Below are 13,419 nucleotides of genomic sequence, written 5' to 3' on the forward strand. Positions count from 1 at the left end.
TTTGGAGTCTGGCTGTGTTGACCGCATTGGCTTCGGATACACTAAATAGCTTACCTTTTTGTGGGGTTGGTTTACATTGGGCTTTATGTTGTGCAAGTTAGTTTTTTGTTTTGTTTAAAGGCAAACAGTAACGCTGAGAATCAGAGAACAAAGGAGTAGCAAAAAGCTTTCCTGTAGCTTAGGCTTGTTCATGAGTCTAGGATCATAACATTCAAGGCAGGGGTCAGATGGGTTTTGTGGGAAGTCTATATATATTTCCCACGGTGCTCAGAGTGCAGATTATTTTAAAAGTTACCTGTGCTGTCCTTGGTGCAGCTGGTTCCTACTGCAGAAGGACAAACCAATGTGGACAAATGTTTACCCTGCTAAGATGTCAAGTTCACACAATGTCTGGAATTAACAAATGTTTTCTCATTAGCTAAAAATAAGTATGAATAATTTGTTTTGTTTAGTACTTGTGATGACATCTATAGACTTAAAATGAGATGAATAAATCTAAAAGAAGGCTTCAAAGTTAAGTAATTTCTTCTTATAAAAGACACAAGATGAATACATAACTAATTCTTCTGCACTGAAGATGCCACTTAAGACAGAACAACACCACATGCAAGTTTATCAGGCAATGCCTGTAAAACATTTTCAGCCGCTAGCCCGCTAACAAGGTGACACAAGCACAGCACAACCTGTAATATCCCAAACCTAAACCCCTGAAGATCAACAAGCTATTATTGGCAGTTTGAATTCAATTTTACAATTAAAAGCTAACATCAGTAGAAATTTACATGATTATAGACACAAAGATGATTTTGCTCATCTGACTGCAGTGTTTTTATCAACTGCGTGATAAATATGCTGTGTTCAGATGAGCAGAATCAACCTGGGATGTTCTTACCTGGATTACAGCACAGGGACCTGACACCCCTTCTATAGTTTGAACAAAAAAAAAACTTTTCTTCCCATTCATAATAAATGATCACCTCAAGCTGCCATGGTAACTGATGGCCTGCTGAACTGCTCGGATATATTCATGACTTTTTGTAACATTATTTGGCATTTAGAAATGAAGACATAAATGCATGAGCATAATAAATAATGTGGGAAACCAAAAAAAAATAAAAAATAAAAAGTGCTCTTATTTTATAATCCACTTTGATGTGTTCTAGTTCAGAGCTACAACAGAAGTTCTCTCCTCCAGCTTGTTCTGATGAGTTTATCCATATCTCTCCATCCTCCATCTCATCCAAATTAAATTCCCCTTTCCCCCCCATTATAATTATTTCCCATTTCATCACAGAGCGATGCATAAATTTGCACATCAACCTCTTGATAAACGCCCATGTCTGCTTTGCAGTGGAACTGAATTTATGTTCTTGTGCACTTTTGTTCGGTTGCCTGAGGACACCACTGTAATCATACCCCATCTATCCCAGTGTGCTGTCTCTGTAATAACTGATTCACTCAGTATGTGTTTTTTTTGCGCCTGATAAACTGAAAAAAGAAACATCTGTGAATGTTACATTGCTTATTCAGTTTGGGAGGAGCAGTCTTTGCTGGTTTTGAGAAGCTTCAAGTCACAGTCCCAGCTTTATTGAACTGCTGCCTGTACAAGCAAAATGTACAATACGAGGTTACCACAGTGCACTTCTCTTGTATATAGAACTTTAGACTGTGTCTCCCCAACACTACTTATTTAAGTGGTGTTTTTTTTAAACACAATAAATTAACTCTGGAAATAGATTTTCTGCATTTTTACTGCACTGTAACAAACTGTTGTACAATTATAGGACATTTTGACAACAACGTAGCGCATTTTAACACATCTAAACACTGTAAATACTGATGCCTATGGAGAAATTATGTATATACAGCTACAGCTATACCGTAAACCATTCATTCTATATTATACGACATTATTTTCTATATACTAAGACGTTGTTTATGTACATTACAGTACTTTACTTGCCCAGTAGTGGCATAACTCACTTATGAAGTTATTAATTGCTTTAACATACAAAAATCTAAAAGTTTACCGTTTGAATCCACACCTGTAAATGGTATTACAAAAATGTAATGTAATAAGTGTTTTTTCTGTTTTTGGTATTCCTATGACATTATCCTCACTTCATCTCCCATTGGTTAAAATTCATGAATGATCCTGGATTGAACACATTTGAGAACTGAAGATACTACAAAGATTGTATTTAATATTCCACAATTTGGTTGTATATGTATGATGACAATACAGAGTCTAGTCTAACTTTTTTTTTTTAACAGTAAGAAATTATAAAAATAAAATCTTACCAAATCATCAGAAATTATGCACATTTCCATTTACCCAGTTTCTTCCTTCAATTTTATTTGAATATTTTATGATAATATGCTCAGAATAAAACTTCTTTAACATATTAGAGGGTAAATAAAGTCTGCTTTTTTTTTTTTTATAAAATGTTGACACCTGGAAATGCCATATGGTACTGCAAAAACAACTGAACAGTGACTTTTGTGTGGTCATAGGCATGAGTCATCACAACAACCTTTGCAATACTCAGTTAGATAATTCACACTATAAAGCCACATTATTGTCACACTTCTAGGTCTCATCATTGATCGTCCTCTGGGCTTCATTTTATAATGACACTGATTTATTTCTCTTCAGATTACTTGTGGATATTCAAGTCTCTTTCAACTAAATACCACTAGGCATCAGAACCCATTAAGGGGTTCCTGAAATCATCTATAGGTGTGAATGCTCAGCAGCCACAGTCAATTATTCTGTGCGGCTTTGTTCTTTGTGTTAGGAGGCAGGCTGTGCTTTGCAATCAGTCAATATACAAAAAAGTATAACTGACTGAGTCACTCAAAAAAAAAAAAGAAAAGAAATAACCTACAATAAGCTTGTATTAGATTTCACAGTTCTTCCATAGCTGGAGTGAAGAAGTTCAAACCCTCAAATTAGAAGGAGCACAAGGAAAGAGTGGATTTTGAAACTTTACAACACTGCATGAGACAGATTTAATTTGTCAGTTTCTCAGAATCACAAAACAAAAACGTGTTTGTTTATTTGTCATCTAGAGGCAGAATTACAGTGGTGGACCAGCTGCAATAATAATGATTTGGAGTACTGAGTGACCTGAATGTTTTAAAGCTTCAACCAAACCGGGACTCAAATATGTAAATGTATCTATTATTTTCACAATACATGCATTACCACACAAATTCAAAACATTAAGAAACAATAATTCGGCATTATTCATTGGACATCTACATTATTTAGGATTCTCTGATGCTACTAACCCCCCCCCCAAAAAAAACCCCAAAAAAACAAAACAAAAAGTCACGTCAGGAATAACTTCAAAATTTTCAAAGATGCCCCAAACCAGAGCGCCACAGTTTGACAAATTACCAAAAAGACCTGTAAGTAACGCATCTTACACCTATGCATCCCAACAAAGCAGCCACAGTTTAACTATTAAAATATTGACAGTTATAATCTTTTTTTTTTTTTTTTTTTTTTTAAAGTATCTCTTCCTAGTGCCTTTTTTCCCCTCAACTTTCATCATCCTTCTTTCCCACCTCCTTTTGCGGCCTTCTGTTAAAAGCAATAACCCTCACTCTGACTAACCTGTCACAGTGCTTGTACTAATTCGACTTGTTTTTAAGTATCTTAAGTCAATGTCTGGTCCCATTTTTTTTTTTTTAATAATGCATTAGAATAAAAAAAGAAAAAAAAAAAAAAAAAAAAAAAAAAAGAATCTCCTACCCAAAACTCCCCTCTTAGTATTTACAATAATGATGACTTCCACGTACAGCTCCAGCAACCGCTTCCCTTTTTAGTTGACCAAAGAAAGTGAAAATCTATAGCAACACATTAAACTTAAATAAACAATGTTATCTTCAAAAGATGCAAGAAAATGATTTTCAGGGGAGGATTTAATCGAGTATATAACTTTAGAGCTACATCTTTCATCTGCATATTCATTAAACATGATGTTCGGTTCCAATAATAGTCTTTTGAATTCTAACTTTTGAGCACAAGAACTGATCTGAAGCTGACACACACCTACACGCACATTACGAAATTGCAATTTATGTAAACTGGGAACAACAGTACTCTAATTTCACATTTAATTTAATCTATTTTAAGATTCTTACACTTTTAACATCTAAAAATAACATCACAAGAAGTTAAATTAGCTTGAAATGAGCAGAAGTTCACAATCCACTTAAAACTTTCCTGAACCCAAAGAGAAAAGTTCTGTTGCGTCAATACAACACAAAGCTGAGCACAGCAAGCACAGAGATAATATAAATCATCAGGTATCCTCTAAGTCAAACAGGAATAGTTGCATTAATTATGATATTAAAAGGAGAGAAGAGGCTGTTCCTGAAACGCCGCTCTGCAACAAGGCTATAATTACACAACATATAAACCTGGTACTAATTAGCACCTCAGAAAATATAACTGCACTGACAAAAACATCTCATCAATTGTTTATCTTCCTCATGTCAGCAGTGAGGCACCAAAACAAAACAGCGCCAATTAATATAACAGGCCATCAGTAACTCTGCGGGCTAGCCTGCTGCCATGGAGCACGGAGATTGTTAATCAGCCTGAAAGAAAGTGACAGGGTTTGATAAAATGTGAGCGGTTACCTGTCTCCTTAACAACCGACAAGAGCAGTTCACCTCTGGCATGAAGGAGGATTTTTACTCTACTTTCAGTTTCTTCTTCTTCTTTTTTCTCCATAAATTATTTAATATCTAAGGAGCTGGAAAAGTGAACCTGAAATTATGCATCACATGGTGGCTTTGCAGCAAGCTTTGTGATTAATATCGTGTTCTCACCTCCATCGAGGCCTTGCTGATAACATTGCACTTGTCCCCCCGATTTATTATGTAAGGGTTCAAAGCTGTACATTAATTCCAGAGTTCAAACTGATTAAGCTGTCTGTGTGAGAATACCGGTTCACACCAGAAAGTAGATTATTCTGCTGCTAACCTCGCTAACACTAGCCGGGCCACAGAACCCCCTCATCATCAGCATCTGTTCAGAGACGGCTGCAGGCAGCGGCTCCGAACATATTAACAATATAAATTCTTTTTATGCAGACAGGGAAGCTTTAGGCTTTGCTTTGAAAACTAACCCACGGTGTCGATTTTAGAAGGAAAATACACAAACAGCCATGACAAACATCTAGCATTAGCTACTTAAGCTAAACATTTGCCCTGGCATTATTACAATGATACAAAAAAGCTCAGCTGATGTTACGAGCTCGCACATAGAGCTTGGTTAGGACTTGCATTTAATATAACCAAGTGTAATATTAGTTTGGGCCACCACCAAATTAGCTGAACCACACCAACTCCTCTAAGTTGCTGCACCACTGCAAGCCTCTTTGAAACCCAGCTGTCCCTTTCCTGCTGTTTCTGCCTTATTCAGTATCATAGCTGTTCTAAGTGGTCTGTGTTGGGTTTTTGCTACAGCTGCCTGCGTAAAGTAAGTTGAAACGAGGATAGGAAGTAGAGCAGGGTGATATGACCAAAAATATTTATCACGATATACATTTGAAAATTTGTGATAACGATATAACTGACGATATAATTGACACTAGACAAAATACTTTACAACTCCACAACTTTATTAGGGAAAAAAAACATCAATGTATTTTCACTTAAACAAGCAGCTGTTTTTTTATCTGCATTAAAGTTATATAAAAATTTAACACAGCAAATGCAAATTCCTTGCTGACAGTTTAACTAAAAGGCATTTCCAGTGGAAATTGGCCGACATATCTTCAGCATAACCATGTATAATATCCACAAAACTTAAAGAGGTTATACACACACAATACGGTAATATTATGTTGAAGCACAGTACGTATCACTCCGTGAGGCGCCTGCCATGCTCCCACAATCCATCAAGCGGTGCGGCTTCGTAGCTTAGCAAAGTCGCACTAAAACATTTGACAGATTTTCGAGCGCTGTGTACATAAAATCGTTTCGAGGTCAGTAAACACAACCAGAATTCATACATAAGGCACACGGGATTATAAGGGGCTCTGTCGACTTTCAGAAAAATCAAAGGATTGATTTTAAGTGTGCCGTATTTTCCAAAAAACACAGTAATAACGACGGCCCGCTAGCATGCTCTACCAAAGATAGTGCTTTGTTGTGTATCTGACAGACGAAAGCTAAACCAGTTCCACACCACTGAAGTTGCAGCATTTTTACAAACCGATCCGCTTTCGCTCTTCTCATTCTCCGTCGCCGGTATGTGCGTATGAAAACAAAGGCACTGCGCGTGCTACCCATATTCTATCGCGATATTTCATTTTCTTATCGTTGCCCAACATTATACCGGTATTACCATGAACGGTATGATATGGCCCAGCTTAATAGGAAGGACCTAGAAAACAGCCTTGACCCCAAGTATTACTACTGCAGATAGAAATAATATTCTTGGAATTATACTGAATGGGTTACAAATAAGATTTTTGCAGTATGCATTATGTTTCTTATTTTATTGTACTTTTACTGACCATACTGGCAAGAACAACCAACCAAATGCTCAGAAATGAATTTAGGCAAGGCTCTCAGCAACAAGACTCTAGTCTTGTTAAGAAATGGCCGACAGGCCCAGTGAGATACATTTCTGAAATCCTGACTCACCACTATGAGAGAGAGTGTCTCCATTTCTCTCCCGGTCTGTTTATAATATACATACGCATGAGTGTCTTGGGATCACTTTCGGGCCTCCGCAGAAGCTGGCCGCCACGTTTACTTCTGAGCAGCTCAGTATTTGTGCAACAGTCAACATTACTAGCAAACAAATGATTCAGTGGTTTGTGTTTGTGCATGGAAGGGGGAAGGGAGCAGGGGAGGACAGAACAGCAGAAATAGTTCACTTAAAGTTCAGTTATCTGCAGCAAGCCACACAGACTGTGCATATGTACACGAACGCAGGCGTTTTCTCCTCAGTAGTGATGAGCGTGTGTGCGCCGTGTACCTTTGTCGCTGAAGTCGTCGACCAGGATGATCTCAGCTATGAGCTGTGGGGGAGAGCGATTCAGCACGCTGTGAACCGTCCTGAGCAGCGACGACCAGCCCTCGTTGTGGAACGGGATGATGATTGTGGTGTTGGGCAGCTTCTCTGCATACAGCTTGTGTTTACAGCTACACAAACACATGGAAGACACAAATAAGAGGGGGAATAGACAAAAGGGAAATATGTAATAATATATATTTTAGCCAGTGTGAAGTATCTCATTAACTACTGGACAAAGTTTGATGACTTCGATGCCCAATTACTGTTAGTAATACTAACAACCACGAACAATCTCGACACACACTTCTTTCTAGGAAAAATCAATCCAAAGCTCAGTGGTATTCTGAAATCGGTTGTTGCTACTGCGGTTCCCGCCTTCTGCTTTCTGTGTAGTACATGCAAAGGGGTGGGGGGCGGGGGATCCTAGAAGGGAACCTTGCCACCAAGTAAACACTGGATGGTACCAGTAATGACAAACCAATCCAATGCTCAGTAGTACTCTGAAATCTCATCTAGAAAATGACAGACAATAGTGAAAAATACCTATAATTCAAGGCGTGATAACAAAGGCCTCCAACTCCATAAAGGATTATAGGCCTTTTCGTTTGGCCCCAACAGAAATGTAATTTTGGATTGCTCCCTGGAATTGGTCACTATTGGTCTGTTCTGATCAAAGTTGTCCCTATTACAGTACTCACATGGGTAATACATCTACAGGAGATAAATCTTGGGGAACAAGTGGTTGATGAGCAACAACTGTGTTGGTGTGACCAGTAATGGCCTGCATTTTCCATCCACTTTGTGCCAAAACACTATGGTAGATACACACCATAGTTCAGTTTGTTAAAGCAGAACACTGCATTGAAGTCTGAACATCAAGTTTCACAGCAAAACCCTGTGAACGCTGGAAAAACAAACACGTTACTGGTCACCTGACCGTTGCTTTCAAGCTTGGATGCTGCGAGCTGAAAACTGTTGTTTGGTCTCTGGATTGGAGTTTGAGATCAAGCTCTCATCACCAGTGAAGGTCCTTGACTTGAAAAGGCCAGCTTAAAACAGATTAACAGTTTAAATACTTTCTGTGTATAAGTGCAAGTTTGAAGCACACAATGACATGACCTTTGAGCACTGATTGGCCAAATTTAAATCAGGGACAGTTTTTGATTTTTGTGAAGACGACATTTTCAGATGTCTTATTCTGTTGAGCTACAGTCTAACATTCAAGGACATTCAATGAGCTGTTGTGTTACAAGAAGAGGAAGAAATCTTTATTTTTAGAAGTTAGGAGGAAGATTTGCGGATTTTTCCTAATTATCATTTGATTATTTTTAATGACCAAAAAAAAGTTGCAAAAATAGCTTTATTCTTTTTCAACCTGCTCGATGAAGTGTAACCTAAATAAATTGCAGATGGACTGGAGATATATAATGTAGCATACTAGCGTACTATAGTATTGTGTTAGCAACAGGCATGCCCACACTCATTAGTTCAGTGGCAAGCGTTGTAAAATGTTTTATTCTTTTACCTTTAACTCTGCAAGTTCATCGGATTTTCTATACAACCTTTTCTTTGGGTACATTGTACATGTAAGCCCTTCTCTTTGTAACAAAGGTTCATAGAGCCTCATCATCATGTCTGTTTGGCCTTTACCAAAATGCAGTTACCACATAGTTAGAATAATCCTCCATGTGTTTCTGTGCTGGGGTTATTATTTAAAATGCTAATGGAGAGAGTGGTAGAAATTCTTCTGGAACCTGTGGAGCTGCCCTTTACCTTGCTGTACTGCTGTGCGCCCTCTACCAGCCCAACCTGAACAATGAGCTGCTCTTTTAATAAGATCTAATGAAGCATACCACCTGCTGGCTTGCCCCTCTAGACATTTGTCTCTTCTTTCTCTCGCTCTCTGAAAGATCAAGAGGAGAATCTATCGCGGCAGTAATTAAGTCTCTCAAGGCCCGTGTAGCTGCCTGAAACCCATCCTCTGTGTCTCTCCATCATGTCATTCAGGTAGTGAGCGAGAGCGAAATGGATATACGAATCCTGTAGAGGTGCCCGGGCCTGATGTGAATAGATTTAGCACACAGCTGTCGGACACCCGTCACTCTGTTACTTTGACCAGTAAAACAGATAAACCTGCTGGCCTCCCCCATCCCCGTTACCCCTGTGTGAAGCATCTGGGTAGGGGTGGGTTTTAATAATAGATTCATCGATTAAAATCGATTCTGGCTTGCATAACGTGATATCGATTGATTAAAATCCTGAATCGATTTTTTTATATAAATGTATTTTGCCCAAAATTCCAGAATCTCAGGTGAAACGTCACAAAATTTTGACAACCACCAAACGACGGACGGACGGATCAGAATCGCCTTTCTCACCTCACGGCACGGACACGTGCTAGTTTCCCACAAGCCCAAGTGGCCTAGACAATAAAAATGTTCAGTCTTCAACAGAACTCCGAGTCAGATTTTAACCATCGCCCGTTGGTGGTTCTGGCTGAGCAAAGATCCAGTTATGAACTCAAAGCTGTCATATATAATGAAAAACCTCTTCTAAAATAATGGTTGTGAAAGACATGTCCAAAATGTTGAACCAGAAAAAAGGCAAGAACAAGAACTCCAAGTTTTTCTATTAAGTTATCATTGTGCCAGCGCCTGTACCTTTACTGAATAAAGACTTTCCCTCAGCTCACTTTAGCAGAATCATTATGTTCTGAACCATTGCCAAATTATTTTAACATATTCAGAAAGCTCCCTTGATGCAATCAGGATAAAAATAACACCAAAGACCTAAAGACGAATTTAAAGTAATCCCTGTGTCTATGCACAACAGCTCAACCTTTAAAATCATCCTACCATTAGCAGGCCGGGCACACCTGAAGCTCTCGACTGGAAATTTCTCACTTATCTGCTTTTTCTGACATTTGATTCCACGCTTGCTTCACGATACTGCTGCCTGTGAGTTTGCAAAGTTTGAACTCTATTCCCTTGACAGCTATAACAAGCAAAGAGTTCTCTGTCCAATATAAACTTGATAAAGTGTGCCACCGTGATGCCGTACTGGTGGAAACTGGCTCTGTGATGGAAAATGCTTCATAAAGGTCACAGGATGTGGAAACTTTATAAATCTGAAGAAAAGGGGGGAGAAAAAAAAAAAGAAAAAAAGAAAAGAAAATCAGAAAGAACATAAATGCTGTCCTGGAGGGAGGGACCTTGAGAGGGAAAGCATTTAAAACTGCTTCCCACAAGAAAGTGACAGCAGGGTCAGAGAACAGCCCTGTCAGGTAGAGGGAAAGAGCTCAAGGCTGATCTGTGACGAATCGGGTCACCAGATCCAAAGCTGTTAAGCAGATGATATTTATAATGTTGCCGTTGAGTTTATTTTCAGTATTTTGTTCTTAAATGAGTCAGAGGAGAAGCTGGAAAGAACCCAGCACTGTACTGCAAACACGGGCCCATATGGCTCACCGTGCTTCTACAGCATCTGTCTTTGAATACTAGAAAATGCTCAGCTTAATGTGCACCTCGTCATCGCATCAAGTCCACGACACCGGGGCAGTAAACAAAGAAGCAAACATCTTGTCTCATCTTATTCATGAAGAGTAAAGCCAAGTAGCAGTTAAGTTAAGTGCTAGCTGTTGCACTTGTTGTTTGTTCATGTTATTCTTCAACTGGTCTTTTCTAGTTTTAGGCATAAATTCTAGAACAAAAGCGTGCTGGGTCCGACTCCCAATTCTGGTCCCCAGCATGGTTTATTTTTTTCTGCTAATCAGTGCTGCAAAACAGCTTAATATTCTACAATGTCATTGTCCAAACTGAAGCACAGACTTTTTGGATGGACTGTACCACACAGCAGTTTTTATTTGTCAGATATTAAATGCGTTACATAAGGCAACAGCATTTAAAAAAAAAAAAAAAACAAGGCCCAGTCAGTGAGATGAAGTGAGGCCTAGTGGACTGCTAGCAGCCTACTTCGCACGAATCTGTCACTCAAAAAACGTAAAACCTTTAATAATGAACAGGCCTCGATAAAATTTAAAAAGATGCGTTATAAAAATCATACCTCCTATAAAGATGTTATGAAGATGTTGAACTAGCAACCGAGATATAACCGCCTTTTGTACCAGGCTAGTAAGGCATTCATTTCTGCTACAAAGCTGCGGCATTTTCCATGGATGTTTACGGGAATAGACCTGCTTTTGAAGAGAGCCTCAAGTGGCCATTTCAGGAATTGCAGAATTTGGCTTTATTAGAAGTTTGAGCAAAGCTTTGCCTTTGGGATCATCTTCATATCGGAGTAATCAAACAAAGATGACAGAATTGATTAAAATGACCTCCAATCAATGAAGTTAACACATTACACTTCTTGCTCATAAAATCTGCCTTCTGAATGCTTCTACAAATGAACCCCTCCTTTAACTAGAAACATGAGAACTGATGGGTGGCGTTTGCTATGCACATTCATGTTCCCACAGAACAAAATTGTTTTCACACCATTTTTATTCCACGAGCTTTCTGCAGACTCCAACAGTAAAGCCAGACATTTATTTAAACTCCAAAGGAGATAATCCCATTGGACTCTAATGGCCTCTTGGCCACAGATTAGCAAAATCATCAATATGTTATTCATTCCATCCAGTTCAATAACCATGGCAGGAAATGGGGGTCATAAAGGGTTTTTGAGTTTGTCTCGTTTATTAAGCTTCCCTGTTGCTTCACTGTGACCAATCAAAAAGAGCCAGACTTTCCACTTTCTCCATCCTCCTCCCAAGAAAATCCTGGTTGAAAAATATTCGCAGCCCCACAGCAGCCAGACGGAAAGCTGCTCCCGTACAACGCGGCACACATGTTCTGTCACTTCCTAACACCTTGCACACAGGGGGACATCAATGACACTGTTAATTACTATCAAGAACATGGTTTACAAGTACATGGGCGACACATGGTGCATTATCAACTTCTGTGTGTAAAGCCAACTCTCTCCTGTTAATAGGCTGGTCAGGTTGATAATCGGAGCAATTGTTCGAAACAGTGCTCGTCGTAATGAGTTGGACCAAAGCCAGCCTGGATAATAAAGGTGCAAACATTACCAAGTAGGTTTTGGTTAGGGCAGAATTGTCCTGGTGTCTAATAATGGCTTTCTGCTTTACATTGAAATCGGTATTTGCTTCACTTTGGACATTTTGCATTTTTTCCTCTAGAAATCACTAAACTCTTTCAAGCCTCCATAGCAGATTTTGACCACACGCTAAACCCAAATGCACCTACTCTTTAAGTTCAATAAGTAGTGTTAATGTATTCAGAAATTAAATTAATCAGTTTTGACTACTTTTATCATGTCTGCACATGTCAGGAGAGTTGGATGATGCCTGTATGAAACCTGTGGATTGCTGGGTTGATGAATACGTCCATTTCAGCACAGATACAGTTAAGCTCTGGTCATTGTAAAATGAAAATAACGTGAACATAATGCAGTTGTTGGTGATTGTCAAACATCAAACTTGTGGATCTAAGTGAACATTTGTCACTTAACAAAAAGAAACAAATTGAAAAAAAATGATTATGTTTAAAAATAAATTAGACTAAAGAGACTTTTTAAACAGTGCATTAAAAGAAGGATATTTAACCATTTGGATTTTGAAGTTGCTAAATAGCATAATATTTATATATACACACTACTATACAATGTAGTGTAAAGTGCTTTGGGGTCCTTAGGGACTGAGTAAAGCGCTATACAAATACAGGCCATTTACCATATACTGCAGAAAAAGTACCCATTCCAAACTCATTAAACTTTCACTCTGGTTAAACAGCTTTACAACATTTTTCCTCTTTTATTGCTGTGGAATTTCATCAGGTCTGAACTTTAGAGTCGATTCTTCTTTGTTCAAGTAACACAACCAGTCAGATGACGTTACGGACGGACATATCAAGGCTCTTTTTGGACATTCAAACTAAACCAAATGTAGTGTTTAAGCCTAAAGTTGTCTTCAGACACAGTTAATCATTGGTAGGAATTTGACCTCCTTATCTGACCCAAACAGCGAATGTACCAACTATACGCTAGCTCTAAGCCAGAGGTGTCACACTTATTTTAGTTCATGGGCCACATACAGCCCGAATCGATCCCTGAGGTAGTAAAACCAAACATCAAAAGGAAGGAAGAAAAGAACAGAATAAAATGCCCTCTCTAAAGAACTACAAGTGCATCCTACAAATATGAAGAACAGCCTGATGTCTCTGTAAAATAAATGTAATTGCATCATAATGTCTCCACATTAATTACATTTACTTTCCTTACAACTGCATACCAGTTTAGCGGTTATTTGTATCCCTCTAATGTCAATCAGCAGTATCCTTCACTCTCATCAGTAG

The 13,419-nt window shown here is 38.6% G+C and overlaps 1 protein-coding gene across 1 annotated transcript in view; it reads right to left on the minus strand.

The window, feature by feature from the left end:
* LOC102305690 (polypeptide N-acetylgalactosaminyltransferase 10) overlaps positions 1-13,419 on the minus strand; it is a 114,359-nt gene that overhangs the window by 65,810 nt on the left and 35,130 nt on the right. Inside the window, exon 4 of the mRNA XM_005927870.3 lies at positions 7,007-7,173. Within this exon, the coding sequence (XP_005927932.1) occupies positions 7,007-7,173 (167 nt within the window). The remainder of the gene's footprint in view (positions 1-7,006; positions 7,174-13,419) is intronic.

Source organism: Haplochromis burtoni, unplaced genomic scaffold (assembly GCF_018398535.1).
Source record: "Haplochromis burtoni strain Fernald_Lab_line unplaced genomic scaffold, NCSU_Asbu1 Contig_105, whole genome shotgun sequence".
NCBI classification, from domain to species: domain Eukaryota; kingdom Metazoa; phylum Chordata; class Actinopteri; order Cichliformes; family Cichlidae; genus Haplochromis; species Haplochromis burtoni.